The following is a 24,418-nucleotide window of genomic DNA, read 5'->3' as shown; positions in this document are numbered from 1 at the left end:
GTGCTGCGCGCTCCTCCGCAGCCGCGGGGGGGCCGGTGCTCGGCGCTGCCCAGCTCCGCGCCCAGACCGCGCTGCACCGCCCCCTCCGCGCTGGAGCCTTAACACCGCCTCTCTCATTAGCATCCTTCCTCCTCCGCTGACCGGGCGCTCCGAGGCAGAGGGGTGCATGGCAGCGGCGGCGGAGCCGCGGCGGCCCCGAGCAGCAGCAGCCGCCGATTCGTGCTCTGCTCCGCGCCAGCGCCCGAAGCAACTTTCTGGCTCCGCGGGGCGCGGGACGATGTGACCGCGCTCCCGCTGCCCCGCAGCCGCCCCGGCGGCGGAGCCCCCCCGGCAACCCAGCGCGGAGCGGAGCCTCCCCGGCAGCGCGGACGCGGAACGGAGCCCACCCTCCCGCCGCGCCTCCCTCCCCGGCGGCGCCCACAGCCCGGGGCGGGAGCGCGGATGCAGCGCGGAGCCCGGCGGAGCCCAGCGCGGGGCCGGGGCCGGGCCCTGCGGGCGGGCGGCGCGGGGGGATGCTGAGCCCCGCCGCCCGGCCCCGCGCCCGCCGCCGAGAGATGCTTCTCGTGGTCGCCCTGTGCCTGGTGTGGCAAGAAGCGCCGGCGGCGCCGACCCCCGCGGCGGAAGACATCACCCGGGGAGTTGTGAGTTACCCGCTCCCACCCGCACCCCGCTCCTTCCACCTCCGGGCATCGCCGGCCCCTGCGGCGCTGGGAACGCTCTGCGGAGCCCCCCGCTGCTCGGTGTCCCCCTCGCAGCCAGTGCCCTCCGGCTTGTACCCTCTGCTCGGTGCCTCTTTTCACCCCGCGTTTCCCCTTAGCACTCTCCGTGGTGCCTCTCGTTGCACCGCGCCCGCGAAAGGGTCTATTTACCTCCCGCACCCAGTGCCCACTGCACGGAGCCCTTTTGAAGCGGTGTCCCCCCTCCCTTGTAGCCGCTGTACCACGCATCCCCTTGCACCGTTTCACATCCCCTGCACCCAGTGCATGGTGCTACCTGAGCCCACCGTGTTGTGCCCCCCTGTACCCCGGCGCGGTGGCTCAGCTTTCCCCCAGCCCAGCACCCGATGTGATGGCCCCAGCAGCGTTCACACATGGATGGTGAGTTCTCAGGCGCTGAGAAAGGGCTGAGTCTCTCCCAAGGGCTCCCTGCCTGCTGTGGAGCCACACAGACTCCTGCCAGTAAGCTGGGTAAAATGGCACGTTTGGAGTACGAGTGATCCCTGAGGACTCGGACACACTGGGGGATGTGTTAGGGGCTGCTCTGTGCTGGTGATAGGCAAGGGTTGACTTCATTGCAGTAGTCCCCACAGGGTGGGCATCCTCTTGATCCTGCTTCTCCGCTTACAGGTGCCTGCTCGGTTTGCCGTGAGGTGACAGGTTTTAGCAGGCAGCAAGGGCGCAGGTCACATCCCTGCCAGGTCAGGGTGCCGGCAGCTTCATGCTTCTGAGGGGAGAGATGGAGGCTTTGCTCCTGGAGGAGGAAAAGTTTCTTGTATCTGCTACCAGCTGTAGCTTAGAGAAGCTCCATGACCGCACGAAACCACATTGAAAAGCTGTGGCTGGGTATGGGTGGGTATTCCTGAGGCTGGACCCACCAGTTTGGAGAAATCCCCTGAAATTCAATGGATTTCAGAGCGCTGCCGTGAAGGAGAGCGGGAGGATGGATCTGTAGCACGGCAGGGTTACCTAATGAGCGGGGCTCGCACGGAGCAGTGCGCCAGAGCACTGCCTCCGACACCATGTGCGTGCTCTGGCTTGCAGGCTCCTGCTCAAACACCTGCTGGGAAGGACAAAGCCCATCATTCCCCATCGGTTCCTAGCTGAATAGGAGATGTAAGGAGAATAAGGTACATCTGCATCGTTATGGTTCACTTGCTTTCCTCTATAACCAAATGTTAAAGCTGGAATTAATATTTCATACAAACAGCTCGCAAATCAGTGTCTTCTGCTCCAGTGACTTTGACTCAAACTTCATCTTTGACCTGCTTTTAACCTTGCTACTGTACATACTGCACTCAGCTTTTACAGGTTAAATGTTAATACTCAAGGGGGTTTATTAGTTACCTCTAACAATTTTCAGGTGTTAAGGTACCTTCTTGTGTGGACTGGATTTGAGCAGTAGCTCAAAACCACGCTGAAGAGCTGTGCTAGTCTCGCAAGGCAAAAGCTGCTGGGGATGGTGATAACAGTGCAGAAGTGAACTGCAGGAGAAGGGGAATTATGGTGTCCTATGTTAAGACCAAGCTCTATTTAGGCTGGGAAGTACAGAACAGATGATGCCAGATGGGTGTCTGGGTGTTTTCTTCCCTCTGATGGGTGTGCTTTCTGGGGCAAATACATCTCTCTGGCTCAAGATGGTGCTGGTGGAGTTACGAAGGGGTTGATTGTAGAGCAGGTTTGTGCTTATGCCATCTAATGAGCAGCAGGGAGTAGAAATCACCAGGTATTTTCAGAGGTGTTGGTCAGGAAAATACCACTGTGTGGGAAGTGAGAACTTTAAGAATAATTATTTGATACCCACTTGATGAAGTAACTAAGGAATTAGAGCTCTGCGATGCATTTCAACCAAATATTTGAAAACTAGGAAGCGTGAAACCAGAGCAATAGAAAGCTCCACTAACCTTTGGAAATGATATCCAGCAATTCTCTGCAGTAAATAGAGCACAACATCAACCAAGCTTTTACATCCCTAATACCCCCCCCCTCACACCCATGCAGCTTTCAGCGCGGGCAGGACCGTGTCTCCAAGCTGCATCCTCTGCTGCAGTCCCACTATAGGTTTGTGTTAAACAAATCTGTGATGCTGGGCCAAATTAAAGTTCAGCAAAATGAAAGAGGGCTATAATTCAGAGGCAGCTCTTGTTAGAGTGCTGTCCAAAGCAATATAATATTGAATGATTCTCCAGATTTCATTACCAGTGGAATATCCTGCCCAGTTTATAAATCTAACTTGATTATTAATGTTTTTATTGTTCTCCATTAACTTCTCTAACAAAGAGAGCATAAAACAGCAGATGGAAGGGAGCTTGACTTGAGTGTTCCCTTTGATTTTAGTGCATTGCTTTTGAGATTTACTACTTAGCATTTTGCCCTGCTGCCTTTACAGTAAACCCCCAACCCCTCCTCACTGCATTCACAAATTGCATCTTTTTATGGCTGTTGAGTTCGAGAGTCTCGGGGGGGGGGCAAGCAGCAAAAGCTTTGTATATGTTAGTAGTAACTGGGTAGTAAGAGCTCTCACTTCGCTGGGCTTTGAACCAGGGCAGAAGGAAGGTCTGCCTTCAAGTTCAGAAGAGCTGGCAAGCTGGAGTCTGTGCACTGAGGGTGTTGACTTGGAGACCTGCTGGTTTGCACAGGAGCTGGCTGTCAAGGGGAGATGCTTTGCCTGAAGGAGATGCTTTGCCCTGGTGCTGAGTGGTGGTAGCATCACTGAGGTCACCATAGGCTCTGGTATCAGTGCCCAAGGGATGCAGGAGTGCCAGGAAAGTTTGGCTGCAAGAGCACGGGTGCAAAAACCAGACCCTGAGCTGCTCTTTCTTGACTGTGTGGTCAGGGGTGATGGGGAAGGTCTGTGTGTGCCCCCCAGGCGTTTCTTCAGCTGAGGCTTGCTGGGCATTCCTGGGGGCTTGCGTATGACTGATGCCTCTCTCAGCCTCCCGCTCACAAAGCCCCTCTGTGTCGTTCCCAGAGAAGTTGCTCCCAGGAGATGCAGGCATTTGCATTCATCGGTGGAGACCATGGACCCGCATCCCCCTCTGCGTCCCAAGCGGCTCTTTGTTCAGGGCAGGGCCCTCGCCTTTGTGGCAGCTTCTCATTTGAATGACAAGGATACACTTGAGAGGAGAGCCCGGGTGGCACAGAGCCCTGTGATGCTGTACCCCCCCGACTGGCTGTGGTGGGCCAGGGCGACAGACAGAGGTTCCTCTGTGTCAGCACATCAGGGAGTGCGGAGGGCAGGAGCACAGTTTCCTGTGGGTCTGCCCCACGTCTCCCAGGTGACAATTTCCCGAGTAAAAGCCACCCCATGACTGGGGAACGGACTCCTTCTTGCTGTTTCTGGGGTGCTTTCCCTGCCTGCAGAGGGTAGGAGCATCCTGCTGCTGTGGCTGGCAGATGCCCACATGCAGCTACACATTCCAGTCCAGCCACCTCCCGTTCCCACCTGCTCCAGGATCCGCCAGGATCTCTCCTATGTTGCTGCATTTAAACACCTGGGATCAGGAACTGTGTCCCTGAGACGTGGCTTAACTCCTGGTGCAATGCTTTGGATAATTGGCCCTCTGAAAGTAAAATCCTTTTATGTGAATAGCCTGTTCCCTCTACCGGGAGCAAATACCAGACTTGTAACCTTCTGTTTCTGCTAATGGGGAAATTAAAAATAGATAATCCCAGTTGGAGCTTCATTCAGCCTTCTGGAATGGCAAGTCCTGCAGGGTAAAATGCTCACTGGATTCCCTAAACAATGTCTTCTGGCCAACAGCATTAGAGAGGGGAGCTTTGCTTGGTCCCTCTGATATTGAAGCACTTCATTTCATTCCTCTACAGAGCAGTAGCCAGCCCAGGTCCACAAGTTCCCTCCAAGAAAGTCAAGCTACCCTGTTAAAAAGAACATAAATGTGCTGCTGGTTACATTTAAGGTACCTCATGAAGCCAAAGTACAATGCAAACTAAATTGGCTTGACAAAAGGCTGGCTGGAAGCTTTCACATAGACAGGCTTCTGCAAAAGCATTTAATCAGGTATTAAAGCCTTGGCAGGTTTGAACTGCCACTTCCCTTTCAGATTTGAGCACCCCAGACCTCCAGATACAGTAATGCTATCTCCTCCTGGGCTTGGCTGCTTTTGTGGGCCCAACTGTGTGAATTACCCAGTGTAGTTAAGCTAAATTACCTACTTTAAAGAGACTCTGCCTTTGGGAAGGGTTCAGAGCAGGTGTATGAAATCCTGCTGTTGTTGGGGACTTCCCCACTGTTGGCACTGGGAATGGATAGGTGAGCTCCTACCTTAGCCTTGCTCTTCCTTGGGTGCTGCAGTGAAGTGCTGAGGGGTAGAAGAAGCTCCTGGCTGGCAGGCCCCCCCCCCCCCCAGTTAGACCGCACTATCCCTGGTGGCAGTGTGTGATGGAACTGTACCTCAATACCCTCCTTTTGCCCCTAAAAGCTCCTGGGGCTCTCCTGAGGGAGGTTGCTGCCTGTGTGTGCCTGCCTGGCTCTGCCTGTGAGGTTTCATTGCTCTCCCTCATTAAAACTTGCAAAGAAGCAATGAGAAAACAGTGCGTCCCCATCCCCTGCTGGCATCCCACGGGGCTCTCCCGGTTTGGTGTCCGGGTGTGACTCACCGGTGGGACCGCGTGCATTGACCCCACTGAGGACATGGGTGATGTCACCACCAAACAGGGGGGTTTGGATGTCAGCAACACCCTGGTTTGTCCCTGCAGGGTCATTAGCGCCAGTGGCGGCTCGCTCTGGCTTGTCGCTGCGGCCGCACGCTGATTCCTCATTACTTACTCATTGGCAAAAGTGCTGCAGCAATGGGCTGAGCGGCTCCGGGAAAGGTCAGGCTGTGGCTGAGAGAGACTTTTTGTGGATGTTCTGAGAACTGGCATGTCTCCTGCATGGGCCTTGGGTCCTATCATCCTCCTGGAGGTAACGGTGTGGGAGGGAAAAGCTCTTGTGTTTCGGGTGTGAATCACTGCCTCGGGTAAAACTGGACCAGTGCATTGTTGCTCTTTAAAGTGTCTTGTTCAGCGTAGAGCTGCACTTGAAAGCCAAGGATTTGCTTTCAAAATAACCCGAGATCTGACAGCAACAGTTCTCAAAATGCTTTCTTTAATCAAAATCACTTTAAATGGGTAGATTTGAGAGTTTCAGAAGCTCTCGCTGCTCTGTGTGTGCAGCTGCATCTTCTTTGTCCCGGATTTTTATGAGGATTGTCTCTGATTTCTGGGTCAGAGAATTAAGAGATTTGATGTTATGTTAAAAAAAGCCACACCAAACCACATATGCAAAGTTAAATCCAGTGCAAAACAAAGCAGACGTGAGGGGGCTGAGGGAAAGAAGCTGCTGAAGGACCAGAGAGTTTTAGATGAGCTCAGTGAGAAACTGCCTTTGACAACGGGTTTGTTCAGAGCAAAGTCCTGCCGTGACTGACATGGAGTAAATGCTGATGTCTGCTGAGGAGTGTGGTCTTCAAACGGGACTCTGGCAGTTTGATTGGCATGATGATTTAATAGCGAAGAACTTGATGAAATCTGAGGAATTTTCTGCATCAGAATAAACCACGTGCACAGGAAATCATTCTTCCAGGAAATCTGGAGATGATCTACAGTTCCTGGTGAGAACGGTCCAAATGCAGTGATTGGGAAAGCGGCAGCATATTCAGGAGTCTTTTAATATCGTTTTTCCAAGAGGGAGTTCCTGCCTGTTGAGTGTCAGTGGCCAGGCCGAGTTCTTCACACTGCCTGACCTATTATTTCATCCTGACAATATTGATCTTTTGGGTGGACAAAAGCAATTTTACCTGTGTCACAAGGTCCGTGCTTGAAGGTGATGGACATGTTTGGATTGTATCGTCTTGTCATTTAACAAACCCCGGCTGGCACCTCCTGTGGTTCAGCTCCCGGCTGTGGAGATCACCCGACAGCCCAGGCACTGCATGGGGGTGCTCTGCAATTCAAGTGTGTCCCATGCGGTCCGCTACAAACATCCCTTTTTAAAGATGCAGCACAAAACTTTTCCTCATCCAAAATACAAGTGGGAGATAAAGAGATCTGGAATGCTTCATCCACAGGTTTGCCTTCATTTGCAGAGGTTGTCCTACACCACGGTGGGGGCATTTAACCCCCACACAGCTTCCTGAGGGCTCCCATCCCAAACCACCTGGCTCTGGATTTTTCCACTTCCCAACAAATACCCCTTGCTGGAGATGGCAAGCTACTAAGAGATCAAAAGGAAGCTTCATGGACTTTGGGGATCTCACTGTCCAAGGCTTTTTGAGTTTGAGGAAGCAGAGAGCGGTGACGGGACCAAGTGAGTGGCTGAACCCTGGAGGGACCTGAATGAAATAAAAAGGTGGAAAAGACCAGTATGTGAGGAAGGGGCTCCCATGGGATCCATTTGGGAGGAAGCCCTGGGAACACTCATCTGAGGAAGCATGCACTTGATTGGCAGCTGTAGATGTTCCAAAATACTGTGAGTTACAGGTTACATGGCTTGTCCTCAGGCTTGTACTGCCTATGTATTGGTCAACCCTTCATGAAGATTTGCTTTTCTCAATGAGATGTTGTCACATGCAGAAGAGCTACTGCTGATACTGTGGCTGCAGCACATCTCAGGAGATGGATTTTCGTGTTTCCCTTAAAGTTGAAGCTGTGACCCCTGGTGCCCTGATCAGCTGGGTGGCTCTGCTGGGCTCCTCCACAGCCACCCTGGAGGCAGTCCCTTACCAAAACCTTGCTGAAGGGTGTAACACAAGAAGCTGCTCCTTTCATCTTACTGTAGCTCCTGGGAAAGTTATAGGATCCCAGGGAAAGTTATAGGATCCCAAGGAAAGCACAAGGAGCAAAATGATGCCATGACTGCTAAAGACAATCCCACCATGACTCCAGACCTAATTACCTGTAAGCTCTGGAGCTGATGAATTCAGCCTTTGGGAAAGGGTGACAGGTCTCGTTTGTCACTGAGCAAGAGCAAAACAAAGCTGTCTCTCCTGTTTCTCTTGAGAACAATATGTGGGATGTCCTCCAGAGATATTGCATCCACTCAATATTAGTTATGTCCTAGCTGGTGCTTGGTGGAGGCTGCACCTTTGACAAGGCATGAGGTGGGGAGCATGAGGAGCTCCCACCAGCCCGTAGGCTTGTTCCCACCTTGTTACTTGTGTTTACTTTGTCGTTGCTCTTCCTTTTTCATGCTCATGGTGTCCCTCTGGCACACCTGCCAACAGAAGGGCAGTCAGTGATGTGCTGAGAAGCATCTTTGCTCCTTTGATAAATTCTCTGCATTAAATTGGCTTTTATTTTTTCTTGTTTGTTCTCCATTTTGTTGCTGCTCAGACAATTCCCTGTTGCTCTGCACCAAGCCATGCTGTCTCTACCTTTGCATCCCTTGTGTCAGAGATGCGTTTTTATTCAAAGACAAGAGGAAATTGGGTTCACAAAAGTGAAATCCCTCATAGACATGCCTGTGAAATAGCAATGTGTTTTATATAAAGGCTCAGCTAGAGGTAGGTAGTTCGGGACTTTTGCCACCTTTTGTTTATGCTACAGAAATGCATCCTCCAGGTCTGATCAATGAGACTCTGAAATGATGAATAATCTTGCATGGCCTCAGCCGGCACTGAAGTGAACAGCAATCCAGTTCTTCCTCCTGGGCTGGATGCGTGTCATATTTCATGACAGAATGACAGTCCCATCAGACAATCTGTTCCTATTTGGGCATTTCTAATACACCTCGTGCTTTGGTACATACTCAGTGTCCAGCAGGATCAAGACAATCTAGAGGAAATCAGCTGTCACACCCCAGGGTCTCGTATGGGCAGTGAATAGAGCTGCAGTGATTTGAGCAGTCTTCTACAAGCTCACCTGGGAGAAAAAGCTCAGTCCAGAAGAATCTAAAATTATCTTTCTCTGCCTAAAACCTGGAGGACCAAATACCTGTTCTGCTGGGCTCTGAGACATGAGGTGTAGTGGCTGGCTGAACAACCGCACCACTTACTGAAAGGTGACCTGAGCTCTGAGCACCAGGTTTCCAGTAGTAGCGGAGGAAGAAGCACTTGGTGTATATGCTCAGAGTTGTGGTATGAATGCGAGTGCACGCACTTCTGTTACTGGGGGTTTTACTTTCACTGTCTATCTCTTTCCAGCCGGGTCTTCCCCTGCATCAGGGTTTCCCATAAGCCCATCAGTGCTGTTTCTCGAGAGGCGCGGCTCCTGAGGGTTCATGCTCCCTGCTTGGGCTGTGCACAGGGATGCAGAAGTTGGAGGAGATGGGTGGTGGTGGGTGCCCCTCTGGACACACCGAGAAGATCCATTCCCTTCCCCGCAGCCTGTCAGTGTTAGCAGAGCTGTTAAACAAAATCGCCTTTCTGAGCAAGAGGGATTTCTTCCTGCAATAGCAAACATCTCGGCGAGGCAGGGCTCCTGACCTGACACCTCCTCACTCCCAGCCTTTGCAGGGAGCCCTCATGCGAGATGTGCATCAACCGCTCTCCTCCTGCAGACAGCACCGCAGGGCCACATCCTGTCCCTGAGCCACCCCGAGCCTCCCTGCGCCGCTGCTCCTGCCTCCGGGTGCCGGGAAGGGGCCGGTGCGGGTGGGAGCGGGAGCTGTTGGGGCACACCGGCTGTGCCCGTCGGTGTCGTGCCGGTGCCCTCTTGTGGAAACTGGGAAAACATCCGGGAAAATTGGTCGGTGCTGAGCTGGGGAACCGGCCCGTGGGGTGCTGGGGTCTCCCCCGGGGTCTGCGCCCCAGGGCCTTTTCTATTGCTGTTATCAATAGGGGGTGAGGGAAACGGTATTAACTTAGCCTGGGAGGCAGGGGCTCGCAGCATTCAAATCCTGCCCCATGGTGCAGACCTTCGGTCACTAAATCCCTGTGTGGCGACAGTGGCCCATGCTTTAAATGGACAAGGTTTTCAAAGCACTTTCTGTGCCTCCTTGCTCTTGTCTGCAGTAACTGCCACTTACCTCTTAGCAAATACCTTTATGAGCAAACTTTGACTTTCCTCGCGAAATAGTGTACCACAGAGCTGAGCCCGGTGGGTTTCCTGCAGCCGGAGAGGAGGCACAGACTGCCCGTGCTCCGCTGCTGTCCCCAGGAAGGTGTTAATCTGCTTCAGCCACCCGCTGAAAACATCAGGAGGTGAACAAGCCCATGGGACAGCAGTGCCAATGTGCTAGCTCTCGCCTGCCTCCGCAGCCCAGCACCACCCCTTCATCACACTTGGGCAGCTCTGGCTGCAAAGGGTGATGATTAATGTCTGCCCTGGAGCAAACCTGCTGGTGCCAAGCATCCTCTGACCCCACCAATCGCCCCGCTTCCAGGCCGCTCTGCAAGAGGTGTCAGAAATCGCAGTCAGTCTGCTTTCCATCCTCCGTTCTGGTTTCCCAGCCCTGTGGGACCCTGGTGAGCCATGTGCCTGTGTCCCTGCACTTCAGGAATAGCTCAGGCAGTGGATCTAGCCCTATTGTTCAGGAAGCCCGAGTCCCACAGCTTCCCTGAGTTAAAGTGCTCCCTATCTTCTCCAGGATAAGGGGGCAGAGGGGATTGCTCCATTGAGATAATCCACATACCTCCATTTTTTCAAGGGCATATAGGTCTCTATCTACACCATCATGGAGGAGAAGCTCATTCCGGGGGGGGGCACACACCATGGGGACCAACATTGCTGTCTGCTGTGCTTGTATCATGAAAGTCCGGATGGGACATGCTCAAGCCATCCAAAAAGGAGCTGACCAGAACAGACTCTTCTTTGGGGACTGTGCAGAAATAGGGATGTTCAACCGAGTGATCACTGCTGGTTCTCACTTTGCCGTACGTTCAAGGGGCATAAGAGCTTATTAGCTAGAAAAAAAAAGGGCACTTCTACTCCTCATTGAGAAGCATAAAGGAAATTAATTGTTTCCACAGCATCAAAACAGTAGGAAGAAGCTGGTGGGCTTCATTCTGCTCAGGCCTGACTTGCTGGCACATGTTGGGGAGGGAGGTGACCTCGGCAAGAGCAGTGACCAAAACAGCCACAAACAAATCCTTTAAGGACTCTCCTGACTTAAATAAACATGGAAAATAAATGATGTCCCCGGCACTCTGCCCTCAACTGATGGGAAACAAGCTGCATTAACATAGTAGTTCAATAACCTGGAAGAGCTTCAGAAGAGACCTGCTCACCAACCCCAGGAGAAGGGGGAGCACTGCCTGAGAGCATGCAAAACAAGGTTATGAAATGTGGCAGAGCATAACACGATGGGGTAAGAAAGTACTTGTAGTTTGAATTATGAGATATTCTGGTTCTCCTTCGAGGAAGAGCAGAAAGGACAATAGGTGTCTGTAGCTGGTTTTCGGTTCATCACATGAGTAGTAATTGTGCTTTCTGCAGGGGTATATGCTGAGACTCAAGATAAGGGCACACAGAGTACCCTAGGGAACTTAGTGATGTAAATGGCATCCCCAAAGGTGCAGAAGTTGGTGCAGGGGGGCTTCCGGGGGGCGGCTGCTTCTGCTGCAGTGGGCCGCTGCCCTTGCTCTTTGTGGCACAAAATGCCTCGAACTTCACCCCCAGCCCACCCTGCTCCTTCCTGCTTCCCACCACTTCAACCCATCTTCTGCTTTATCCTTTAATTAGACAGGATGGGGCATTACCCTGGTATTCAGTGCTCCCTGAAAGCTTCTCTCTTCTGGCAGTGTTATAGCTTCAGACTGTTGCGTTTCTCCAGCTGCTCTAGAAAATTCCCTTTGTCCATTAAATGACCTGTCTGTTAGGGCCCAGATGGCTGCTTTTCTCTCGGCTTTAGAGATCGCCTGCTTAATTTCCCTGGTGCCCTGCCAGCCCTGTGCCGGGGAGGGGAAGGCGAGCGCACGGTGTGCACCGAGATGCTGCAGCCAAGAGGTGCTTGCAAGGGCTTCCCCAGCACCATCCCTGCTCATGGGGATGGCTCTGGGCAGGACAGAGAGGACTAAAAAGCTGCCATGGAGTGATGGCTGGAGGATGCATGCCACCTGCTCAGGGTCTCCTGGTGATCCTCTTTCTCCCCCCTGCCCTACCAAAACAGCACCACAATGGAGTATTATTCCCAGCACTCACACCTCTGAGAGCCTTTTCTTGTTCCCAGCCTTGTGCTAGTGCTGTTTCATTGCATTTTGAATTTAAATCTTAACATTAATTCTTGATTTCAGTGTGCTGTGCTTGTGATGCCAATGACCTATGTCTGTGGCAGGCATCAGGTGCCCAAAGCATCCCTGGGCATCACCACCTCTGTGTGCCAGGAAAGAGCTGAACATCCCATAAACCTCACACTGTTCGGAGCACAGGGACAAGAAAACTGGACACACTGGAAGATGTGCAAGTGTTTTAGGTAGGGGGGAGAATGCTGAAGCCCTGGCTGGGTCTGGGGAGGCTCTGCAGGAACTGGCCCTGCTCTGCTGTGGATTCAAGAGCAAGAAAGCACAGCTGAGAATTACCTTGGTGCTCAGGGGAAGGTGTGTTACAACCAGGCAAGGCCTGAATATTTCTCATATATTGACTTGAAAGATGCAGCTCCATTCTAGAGGAAATGCTGTTATCAGGGAGGGCTGTTGTGTGAAAGCAGCACTCCATCAAGGCAGCTGACAGCAGTGCCCTGTGCGGAGGCAATGCCGTGTGACTGCTCACTCGTGTGTGTTGCAGCTCTTTCTACTCTCCCCCTAAAGCCACATTTGCAGGGGAAGGTATCCCAGGAAGGCAAACCTTCAAAAGCAGGGGTGGTGACTCAACCAACACGCACCTGCATTGATGTCTTCACTGCAGAAGCAGGCTCAGGACCCACTAAAAGGAATCACGTCTTCATTGCCATTCTTTATTCCTTTGCTGTGGGTAGCACCACAGATAAGAGGCCTCTTTGCTCAGGGGCTGGTGGCTTTTGTGGAATGAACTTCTTGCTCATTTTCACTGCCTCATTTCACAGACTGAGCTTTCAGATCATGTTGTGCTTTTATGTAGGAAGATGAATTTGGGCCTGAGATGGGTGAGGAATGCACATACTGCAAATGCATCTGGGGTTCCAATGTACTGCTGAGGTACTGGGTGCCGTCTTCTGTCAGAGGAGGGTTCAGCAGGGGCCTGATGCTGCTGGACCACTCTTGTTTGCCCCCACCATGGCTACCCTTCCTGGGGGTACCACCTGCCCTTTGCATTTCAGATGTAATGCCGAAAATGCATCTTATCTTGAATGCATCTTAATGCAGTCATGCTGAATTTAAAGGTCACCTTGGCATGGCAGCCTTACTCACGAGTTCACTCATTCATCTTGTGTCTCAACATCCTTTGGTCACACCTGGGTTTGGATTACCCTCCTTCATCTCTTGCTCTACCCTTTTTGGCTGGTCCAGCACAGGAAAATGATTGCTGCTGTGGTTGAGTTAGAGTGGGATGTTACTTGCAATGTATTGAATTAAGTATCTGAGTATATGCCCTTATTAAGTATTTGTATAAATCCTTCTGCATGCCCTTAGGTTAAGCTCTCATCTATATAAGCAAGCGGCTTTCCCCAGAGGGTGCTTATCCTCAATACAGTTCAGCTGTCCATAGGGATGGGTTGTAGGGCTCGATGGGCTTTGCAGTGACTTTCCATGGATTTTTAGAAAGCCCTTTACCTGCTCAGGTATTTGGCTTCCCACCCATTGTGAGGGGCTTGCAGTAGTCTTCCACCTTTAGCAAAAGGCGTGATCTTCTGAGCACTGGTGGTTACTTCAAAAGGGATGCCAGAGGCCGGGCAGGTTCCCTCGCATGGCTTGATTTGCTGTGCCCATCAGCAAGGCAGGGGCAGATCCAGGGATGCCAGGATCAGTGGCCAAGCCTGTGCTGGGCAAACCTGGCTGTTGCCACCTGAAGCAGGGAGCTGACCTCGGCTCCGGCAGCATAAGCCCTGTCTGGTCTGCATTAACCAGCCATCACCAGGGCTGTGACATTCCCCATAGGTGAGCAGTGAAACAGCTAATGACTTCTGCCTTCTGACAAATGTTTCCTGACACCACCAGGGAGGTCGTTGTATTTCCCCCAGAACCATTTGTCTTCTTCTTCCTCCCATGTCTGCATTCAGACCGCATCCTGCCTTCCCTGGCTTTGCACAGCAGCTTCTGCATGGGAGATGCTGCCTGTCCTGGGGTACTGGGGGAGAGGGAGGGCTGCATTCAGCTCTGTGCACACTGTGTTTGGTGCTGTTGAAATCCCCATTGAGTGCAGGCAGCTGAGGGAAGGTGTCTGCGGAACTGCTGCTGCTGCCTTTGCTCTCCAAAGCACCCTGCTGCGTTGGAGAAGATCCCAGAGGATGGTGGGGAATGAGAGGGAACCCCTCTTGGTGCATGTCCAGGTTCCCTGCCTGCCCTCCTGCCACTGCTGGAATCCTCCACCCTATTTTCTGTGGGTCCAGCATCAGGGGTGATGCATCTGGCAGCTCCCATGGGTGATGCAGCTGTTGTGCAAGCCTTCTCCATGCTGTCAGGGAGCCCCATTCCTGCCTGTGCTCCCTCCAGTCATGGCAGTTGCTGCCACACTGAATAATTGACAGGATAGCTGCCTGGCTTTGAGGAGCTGCTGCTGCCCACTGCACCCGCACTGGGCTGGAGGGTGCAGGTTCTATGGGACAGGCACATGCTGGGAAGCGTTTCGTGATGCTGATAGAACGGAAGGAGGACAGGCAGCAAGACAGCAGCCTGGGCAAGTCAGCTCCAGAGATCAAAATCACTGCTGTTGGGGTTCTGCTGGCACAAGCCTAGGGCTCTGCTGCCTGGTGTGGGTCCCTCTTCCTGAGCATCCAGAGCTGCTGACAGTGGGACATGGAAGGAAACTGGCTTTCTGAGCGCTCCTGGTGACCATCATGAGCATGCTGCTGCCCATCTGCCCATACACAGCACCTGATGGAGGGTGGCAGCTGAAGAAATGTGCACAGAGAGAGAAATGCGCACAGAGACAGAAATGCAGTGAGCAGCTCCCTCACCATCCCAGCACACACGGCTGTGCTCTGCTGATGTGCCCCAGCCCGAGCCAGCAACCTGCACTGCAAGGAGCATTTTGTGTGCGATGCCGTGTCCGCTGGCCCCCAGGCAGGGTGACATGCTTTGTATTGGATGTATCTTTAGCAAAAGATGGGAGCTATGACCAGCTCCAGGCAGTTTTGCCTGGGAATCAATGTTTTTGGCCTTGTTCTCTGTTAAAACACTAACTTCAACCATTTAAAACCAAAGAAAAATAAGGTAAGACATAAAAGTCTCCAGCTGAATGAATAGCAAGTCCTCACAAATGAAATCAAATAAAACAGAGAAGCCTGGAATTTTAAAGTTGGAGGAAATGCCTTTTCCTGGATTGATTTCCCCTTGAAAGGGTGAAGCTGCTTCCAACCACCATGGGGGCCCCTTTCCTGTGGTACCAGTACCCATGCGGAGGGCAGCAGGGAATGGTAGGAGGTAGCCAAAGCATCTGGGAAGAGGGAAAGAAGAGCTGGGTCTGGTCTTGCTGCAGAAGAGACAGTGCAGGGTAGGTGCAGAGCCCTTAAGACATCACTCCAAGCTACCCTGGGCTTCACCACTGATGGAGTGGAGCATGGCAATGCCATAAAGGTTAGGGAAGGTGGAAGACTTGCAAGACAGTAAAGCTCTGCTAGGGAGAGCATCATTGCTCAGGAGGCTGGTGGGTGTTGGAAAACATTCCCTTTGATTACTGTTTTCCTCTCGCTGTGCTGGGAGATTTTGGGCTGGTTGGGCTTTTTCCAAATCACTCCCATGCGGGTGGAGAGCCGAGGGAGCCGTGTTTCACGTTTCATAATCCCTGTGACTTGATTAATTCAGCCGTATGTTAAAAACCTCATGAAATTGGCCAATTTTGCTGAGGTTAAAACAGATTATATTCATCTCCTAACATCATGTTTTGCAAAAAACCACTTGGTGGCTTCTTAAAATGTTAAAGATAGGGGGTAGGCTGCACGGTGCCAAGGAGAAGGCATATTTAAAAGAGATAATATGTCTTCTGTGTGAGCTGAAATGAGGAAATGGATGTTTGTGGAGCTCTTTAAAACACGGTAATGTCAAAAGCAAGGAGAGCACATTTCTTTTTCATTTGTGTGTAAGGTGAAGAAAGGGCAAGCAATTCTTTCTCTTCTCTGAACTCCTGCCATCTTGCACCATAGGAATTGGTGATAATGGCTGCAAAACGGCCCAGCTGGGTCAAGGTTTAATTTTGAACCTTGAGTATCTTTCACTCAGTGAGAAATTCAGATGATTTGACTTCGACACCTTGGCAACCCATCACTGGAACTGATAGGAATACTGAGAGTGGATGCCAGCTGCAAAGCAGCATTGATCCTGGGCCCTGAGAAAGGCCATGCACTGCCTCTCCTGACACCTAAGAACCTTTTCCATTGATTCACCTCCTTTTGGGTAAACGGCTCTTGCACATCAGACTGGAAGTGCTTTGGAAGCTGCTTTTTTACCTTTTTCCTTCTTTCTGGAAGGTCTACGTGGGTTTTGAACTAAGAAAGGGGAAGTTTTGAGGTTTTGGGTGAGGATGAACTCAGAACGGCAGGGCAAGGGTCCTCCGGATGCACCTGTGTGTCAGTGGGATGTGGCTCAGCAGCCCAGTGACCCTGCTGCTGGATCCAGCTGCAGCCATGGGGTTGGTGCAGTGTGCTGTGGAGTGAGAAGAGGTTCTATATTGTGTGCGTGCAGTCCCTTGTGTAGGACAAGACCTCATGTCCCCGCTCACAAATACCGCTCTGCCAACCGCCTCCCTGGGATGGAGGAACTCCTGTTTAATTACTGCGGCTTCGACTGTGACAGCACAAATTTCCCTCGCTGCCTTCTGAACCTTCAGGGGCTCCTGCCAGCAAAGATAAGGCCCCTCTGCAAAAGCTGTTTGCTCTCTTGAGGGTCCTGGTGCTCTGATGCTGGATGAAAGCATGGGGAGGAGCAGAGGGTGATGCATGCCATGGCCATAGGACTTTCATTTTACCATCTTGAAAGGTTTGAAAAATGGGAGTTAATCCAGCCTGCTGCTGGATGAACCTGGACCCTGTCCCTCCAGCTTCCTGTGCATAAATGGGGCTGGAGGGACAGGGGCTGTGGTTTGGGATATGCTTGGCAAGGAGCTGAGCCTTTGGGGTTTGGGGAAGAGGCTGGAAGGAGCCAGCTGGGGCAGAACCTGCCCAGCCCTGCCTGCAGCAGTTCCAAACGCAAGGCACTGCAGGAACCTGCCTGCACAATGCTGGATTGGGCCCTTTGCAGAGCAGTGCTGGAGTTGATCCCAGCCATTCCCTTCACTGACATTAGCAAATGCTCTGGGTTTGTCTGTGGGAGGGATCTGGAAGAAACTCATCATCCAGGTGATCACTCAGATGCAGTGCTGCCTGTGCTTCGTTTGACACCATCAGCTGCAAATGTTTTGCCACTGTGTTGGTGCACCAAACCCACTGTCAGTTCAATGAGAGCTGTGGTTTCTTCAGCACTGCTAGCAAAATCTGATGTTACCTTGGAATATGTTTTAATTAAGCATCTTACTGCAGAGCAGAAAGCTTGAACAGAGCCCATGCTGCCTTCCACACAGCACAGGCTAAAGCAGCAAACCCAGAGTGTAACCCCACAGCACACGCATGCACTTGCCTCCCCTTTGCAATGCAGGAGTTGTCTGTTTAGCAGCTGCCCTTAATCTTGCACTTCCTCGAGCTGAAGCCATTCAGGTGCCCTATGGAAAGGACTGGTGGAAGTGAGGGCTCATGGCAGCTCCCTGCATCTCTCCCCTTCCACTGACTAATGCAAAGAGGATCTGTTTCAGGAGGTCTTGGCTTAGAGGTGGGATAGCAAAAGGGTCTGTGTGATGGCAGTCAGGCTGATCCAATCTGGTAGCTTAAAATCACTGATTCAGCAGTCAGTAAAATATGCACATGTGTACTCTCTTCAGTAACAACTTATTCACATGCTTAAAACTTAAGCACCTGCTTATTTCCCATTGACTTTATCAGGTCTTAGACACAGGTGCTCATTGTAGCAGGACCAAAAAGGAGAGAGCACTTACATGTTTCCATCTCCAGGTATCTATTGTTTTTACCTATACGTTTTTAATGCAGCTTCACTAGGGGAATGAATGTAATGTGAAAACGTAGGGTAAAAGCCTGGCTGTGTGGATGCCTGTGGTGGAAGTCTTTGTTCTACGAGGGTAGAGATTGCATGGGTGGACTAATCTTTAATTTCCCTTTATTGGAAGGAAGAAGGGGGGCAGGTACATGAAAAATTAAGGTGTTTTGCTGAGCATCTGTGTAATTAGGAAAGCTGACAGTTGGAAAAATTGGACAATTAGATTGTTGCCTAGGATAACTAGTGGTGTTTCCTTCTGGTACTGCAGGGAGGAGAGGGTCTTGCTTTGGTTCTCCTGGGTTTATTTTGCAGGGATACTGGTGCTCAGCAGCTGCCATCAGTCCTTTTTCATTTCTCCATGTGGTTTGATATGCTGTAACAACTCTTCTCTATCCTAAATGTGCTATTGTGGTGCCAAAAGACATTCATAGGGGAATATTCTTGCCTAGCCCAATCTGTGTAGCTGACTATGGGTCTCCAGGGCAGAGAGGACCGTGCAGCTGAAGATCTCTTTCCTTTCTCTCTGTGCAGCTCTTAAGCTGGTGTTGCAAACTCCCTAGCAGGCTCTCAGCCTCGGTGTGTGCTGGAGACCTCTCTTGTATATTGATGATCACCAAGAGATGCTCTTATTGCACAAACTCCTCAGCTACAGCTTCTAAATGAGCATGTGTAGCTTGGAGGTACTATATATTGTTACCTTCTAGGTGCTCTGGTACGACATCAAAGTGTCAGATGCCGAGAGAGCCTCTAGTAGCCTCATTCCAGGATTGCTGCTTTTGGAGGAATTGGTGCCTTGTTGGGTATTAAATTATTTGTAAGTTGTTTTGTTGGTGGTTGGATTTGAGAATTAAAATGTATTTGTGAAATAAAAGTTTTCAATAATGAAATAAGGTAACAAAAAGATAAAGCCATTATATGCATAATTAAAATGATACATAACTATATGTTCTTTATGTAGCTGCTTCAGCATCTCAACTAGGTCGTTAGGCTGAGTAATCAGCCCCTAAAGCCTCTCCCAGGATGGGTTTGCCTACTGCTCTTTCTAACGATGCTGCAGAGCTGCTTGGAGTGGGGCCCTGGCCAGTCCTTTTGGGACAGTGGTCCCCCCTTATCTCCTAATTTCTGGGCTTGGAGAGTGGGATATCATACAGCAAGGCAGAAAGGCAAAGTCTGAAGACTGCTGAATAATCTTGTTTCATCACATCCTTTTGCTAGTGTATTCCTGGTTCCAGGTTTCAAGGTGCTCACAATCTTCTGAGAGTACACTGGGGGAGTTTCATACATCCCCTTGCCTATTAACTAATCTGTTTCTTGGCACCATGCAGACATCAGACGCAATACTGCAGTAGGCCAGACTGGGAATGCTTCCCTTAGGATAAGAAGCTCTCTCTGCAGGTGCATAGCATAGAGCATGCTGGTGATCAGGGATGGAGGAGGCTGTTGAGAGAAGCTGGGTCAAACCCTGCTTCAAGACTGTCCCAGGGCATCTTATGAGGTGATAGAAATACAATGTCCTGCTACTGTGGGACAGGTCTCCTGCAAGGGGAGCTGGATGAGGGGTTATGGCTCTGCAGGTGCATTGCTTGGGTAGAAGGCCACAGGGAGCGTCTGAACATGTTGGACCTGCTCAGTCCCTCTAAGTAACCAAGGGGAGAAGGATGAGCAGTATCTGAGGATGCTGCTTTGGTTTTCCTAGGGGTGTCCTGAAGATTCCCAGTCAAAAGCACCACAAAATGAGCTTGAATAACAGCATACTTAGACAGCTCATTAATTAAAATAAAGTGTTTTTCACCACTTCTCCAGCTACTCCCAGCTGGAGCCTGCAATGCGCTGGAAGGAGAAGAAGTATAATCTCCTGACAGTTCTTGTTTTCCCTCAAAGCCCGAAGCTCCCACAGCAGCCAGACCCACATGGGGTTGTGCTACCAGCAACATAAGCAACGTGAAAGACGTCACTTCTGAGCCTTTGAGTTCAGAGAGAATAATTTAAGCTTCTTTAACCTTTCCTTGCAAGATCCATTTCAAAGGGAGCCTTGCTGTAAGCCCACCCTTGCGTAACATTAAAATGCACTTATGCGCTGGGGCACTGGGGAGCCTCCCATCACTGGCTGTTCCTTGCTTACCCCCAAACTCTCATTCCCCCTGGCTTCATCTGCCCAAGCAGCAGGGGATTTTGCCTTTGCTTCTGCTCTCCTCATGTCCCTGGACTTGGAATGGCTGGAGCTGCCTGCTATGTGCCCAGATCCTGCCTGCACTGGCTGGGGGGACATTCAGCCCTGCTTGCAGTGCAGGAAGCCAGTGGGGCCCCCAGCAGCAAAGGGAGGCAGGAGCAGCCCACCGAGACGGTATTTCTTGCTGTCCAGGTCAAGTACATCTTGAATTTGTTCTGCTTGTATTTGTTAAATTTGTCATAGCTGTTAAAGTTTTCTGACCCAAAGATCTTGCTTGCCTTCTCTCAACAGTTTCAGTTTGCTATGTGGTGGTGGGTTTATTGTTGGAAATGCTTTCATGCCAGGTTGCTCAAGATGGTAGGGTTCATCTCCGATGTTTTAGGCGCAGGCAGGAAGATAGATGTGGTGGGTGCAAAGGCAGGGGAATGGGGAGCTCTGTGCCCATTTGTTAGTGCCTAACCCTGGGGGCAAAACCATGATGGTTTTGTGGGCAGCATCACTCCGGACTGCAAGGCAGGTGGGGATGGCTGACGCTGGCATTGCTGGTGCAGGAGGATAACCTCACAAGTGGTGCTCGTGGCTGGCACAGCACGCTTGGGGAAGCTGCCCATCTCTTGCAGTGTGCCTGCTGCCTGCCTGCTGAAGACCTGGAGAGGTTTGGGGCAGCAGGAGGTGGCGAGCCATGCTTATGCCGCCTTAGCAGCATCCATGGGGCTGAGGCTTCTACCAGCACTGGTTCCTTCTTGAACCTGCCTTTGCTTTAGAAATCTCTGTAGTGCAGATTGCTGCTGCAATTTTCTGTTTAGCCATATCTTCATCAGGATCTGTCTTATTTCTGCTCTTGTCAGACACTTGCTTTCTCTCACCAAGCAGTCTGTGATGGTCTCTATCAGGGTATGCAATGCTTTCTTCTTGCCCTCTCCTTGCATTTCCTAACTTGATTCGCGTTCTGCTTTCCCACCTGCCAGGCTTTGGTGGGGGGAGTGACCTGGTGGAGCCTGCCCACACCAGTGCCCCACTGCGTGGGTCCCCAGGCTGTCTTATCTGTTGTTCACACTGAGAGCTGGGAAGCTGCTTAACACTCTTAGTAGTGCACTCCATGGTGCACCATATACTCACTTAAACACAAAGCAAACAAAAAGTCTACAGCTGAGCTGGTGGGTGGGGGTTACTACAGGCGTCCTCCTGCTGCTGCCTTTGTGGTTGCAGCTTTTAGTCAGATTAAATTGTGCAATCTGAATAGATTGTTTTCTGCCCCTCCCCATCCATCAGTCGGAGGATGCCTTTTGCTGATCTGTCTATACTCTGGCTTGGAGCAAGCTGCGGCCGTCACTAAGGCTGGGTCTCGCTGTGTAATGGGTAATGGAGGAGGGAAGTGATTTCTCAGACCTCCTCTCCTCGGTGATCGGCTGGCTCCTTTTTTGCTGTGCGTGTTTTGGCCCAGTTTCATAGGAGCTGAGATTTCACCCTTGCTTTGCCTGCCCTGTGCCTCCCCAAACCTGCCAGCCCATGAAGTGGCAAACTGGGAGCCAAACGAGACCGGATTTGAAGCAGCACAAGTGCCGTGTTGTGCTCAGTGCTGGCCTCCAGAGAAAAGCACTTTATAGCTATGGAACTAAGAGAAAAACACAGTCTTTCAACTTTTGCTGCCCTTGCTGTGTCAGAACTTAGTTTTCAGCTGCTCCTCTTCAGGGATAGGTGTGGAGGAGGACCCAGCTGCTGCCCACCAGCTCCATCCCTGCTGGCTGCAGTGCTCCTTCCCTCCCGTCCAGCAAGCTCAATTAATCTGATCTATTAGGGCTCCTGTTTGATTCTTTAGCCTCTCCACTCTATTAGTTAGCAATTACATTTTTTGGAGCTGGTCACAGAGAAACTGCTTCCTGAGTGTTTTCTCATCGTGTTTCCTCTGGAGCTCTGACATAAGCTCCGTGACGGTGGCCTTTCCCCCTTTATTTTGGCAGTTTGGGTAAAGAAAAATGCCTTTGTATCCAGTATCCATCTGGGCTCGTGCATCTGATGTATCAGGTGGTGGAAAGGAAGGTTGGCTTGAGGGTGAGGGATGGTGGGTCAGGCCGGGGAGGGTCCTGGTGTGCTGGTGGGAGCACAGGTCTCACTGCTCCATCTCCAAGCCTGTCCTGTGAAGGGCAAATGTGCTCTCAGCTCCTGCCAGCCGTGTCTCTAATACTGTATGAAATGCTGCTCCTGAAAGGAAAGATTCCTTCCTGCCTGTTGTCAGTCAGCAATTAAGTCCTGATATATATGAACTGATCTGATTTCTTTCTTCCCCACCCCCCGCCTCATATGCCATTATCTGGCTTTGTATAACTTGAAATATTCTTGATGGTCATAAAATTATCTTGGTCTTTTTAAAAGTCAATACTTACTACTTAGTAAAACTGTGAGCCTAGGGGCTGGAAAAGGTTCAAGTCTTGCCAGCCTAGCTAAAAGGCATTAATTCACAGAATATATACATAACAATGCTGTGCTGACCTGCGGTGAGGGCTGCCTGCAAGATTTCTTCCCCTGTCTACAAGATGGACTTTGGACATCTTCTTTTATTGCTTTGAAAGCTCAGTCTGATGGATAGATTGGCCAAAGCCAAGCGAGGTCTTTGTATTAAAGCAAGAAAAGAGACAGATCAAAATTAAGTGTCGGGATGACTGAGATCAGTGTGGGCTGGGTGAACCCACCCCTCTGTGGGTTCTCTGAGAGCAGTGGCAAAGGAAAGGACTCTGATATGTGATTTTGGCTGCTGCAGAGTAACTTTACTCTTGGGGCAGGTCATTTGCTCCTGTGTTTGTTTTTCTTCCGTTGTACCTGGTTAGCAGATAGGCTTCATGCTGCCCTTGCTCCAGCACTACCCTCTCAGACAGCAATGTCTCTGAGCAATTCCCAGCTCCATTGAGGGTCTTGCCCTGGCCACAGGAGGAATGCTCTGCTCACCCAAACCTGATCCCAGCCCAGCAGCCAGGCTGTGCCCCTTGTTAGGGAGTGATGGAGCCTGGAGCAGGGAGGAAATAGAAGACAGTGGCTGGGAGCAAGTGGGCAGCTGTGCTGCAGGACAGGCATTGCATTGTGCTCGGGCACCTCCAAGAGATGGGCAGTGAAGCTTTCCGCTGGATTTGTTCCCCTCTGCATTGGGTCAGGCTGGATTTTGTGCCCCTGTGCTGGCTGTGACATCCCCATGTCTGCAGGGAATCAGGCAATGCAGACCTCAATGGCAAAATCCAATTGATTTTCCCACCCTGCAGTTTCATTCCGTTGGGAGCACAAATGCTTTTATTTAGGGATCCTCAGGGAACCCTGCATGCCTCAGTTTCTCAGCTCAGCCACCAACCACGGTCCCCAAACCACGCTAATGGCTTGTTTGCAAAGCAGGAAGGAGAGGGGAAAGATGACAAAAGGCATTAATTTAAGGAAATAAAGAAAAGAAAGAAGAAGGAAAGGCTCTTGCAAACCCCTTACTCTTCCCACCCAGCCAGCTATGCCATAACCTCATTAAATGCAGGCACTCGGCTATATCCCTGTTCACAGAAACCTGGTTTCTTGCAGAAAATTCACAGGACACTTACATGCAAAACCATCACTTTTCCCAAGGCCTTATAAATGGTGGCATTAACTGCAGAAAAGGGAGCAAAACAAAGGCTATGAGGGGTTCGTTTACCATTATGGCCTGATCCGTGCTGGCAGGGAGCCACTGACAGCATTGCTGCCTTGCCACCTCCCCAGCAATACTACATTGATTGCAGAAACTGCCCAAAAGAGATGAAAATAATTATTTTTAAAATCCATATTTAAAAAAAAAAACACAACAAAAAAAAGGTTGAACCTGAGGCTTTAACCAGGGAAAAAAAAGCCCAGAGAATAATACATAACACAAAGTGCTGCTGTGAGTAATTGCTGACAGGCATTGAGGTTCAATGGCCGGGGCATCTGACTGGGACATAGGGGGCATGTTGTGCTTCCCACAGTGTGACCTCCAGCCCATGCCTCCTCCTCCCTGTTTCCCCTTTGTCATTTCTCTTGCTGACATGGAGAGATCAATCTGGCGGAAGGACAGGCTCTGCCTGTCTGCGTGTAGCCTCTGTGCACCGCTGCAGGACAGCAGCCTCAAAAGCAAAGATGCTATTGCTCCCAGAGGGCTATTATTTGTACTATTGCTAGAAGAATGTTAATTTTAGTACTGCTAGATTAAGCAATAACATAAATATGTGATGGGCAATCTATGTGAAAACTTGAATTTGCATTAACTTGGGGATTTACATGTTGATTTCTGCGTTTATTTTACCAAGAACAAGATTAACTCACTTTAATAGCTTGATGGCTGAAATTGGCCTAATCATGCTTTCAAAGTTCTATCCCTTTGAGGAAGAGGCTGTGTCCTACCCCTGTGGCTGCTGCTGTGGTTTTGCTTGGGGACAGCTGTCTGCTGAAGT

The 24,418-nt window shown here is 50.9% G+C and overlaps 1 protein-coding gene across 1 annotated transcript in view; it reads left to right on the top strand.

Annotated features, from left to right (window-relative positions):
* The first annotated feature begins 482 nt into the window (after window positions 1-482).
* The window catches only part of MMP17 (matrix metallopeptidase 17), a 61,477-nt gene continuing 37,541 nt past the window's right edge, over window positions 483-24,418 (top strand). The window contains exon 1 of the mRNA XM_057414930.1: window positions 483-641. Coding sequence (XP_057270913.1) covers window positions 513-641 — 129 coding nt within the window. The 5' untranslated portion in view covers window positions 483-512. The remainder of the gene's footprint in view (window positions 642-24,418) is intronic.

The sequence above is a fragment of the Pezoporus wallicus genome, unplaced genomic scaffold (genome assembly GCF_028554395.1).
Source record: "Pezoporus wallicus isolate ANWC-B61680 ecotype Strahan unplaced genomic scaffold, APGP_CSIRO_Pwel_v1 contig_8047, whole genome shotgun sequence".
Lineage (NCBI taxonomy): Eukaryota > Metazoa > Chordata > Aves > Psittaciformes > Psittacidae > Pezoporus > Pezoporus wallicus.
This window is presented reverse-complemented; position numbering and strand designations above follow the sequence as displayed.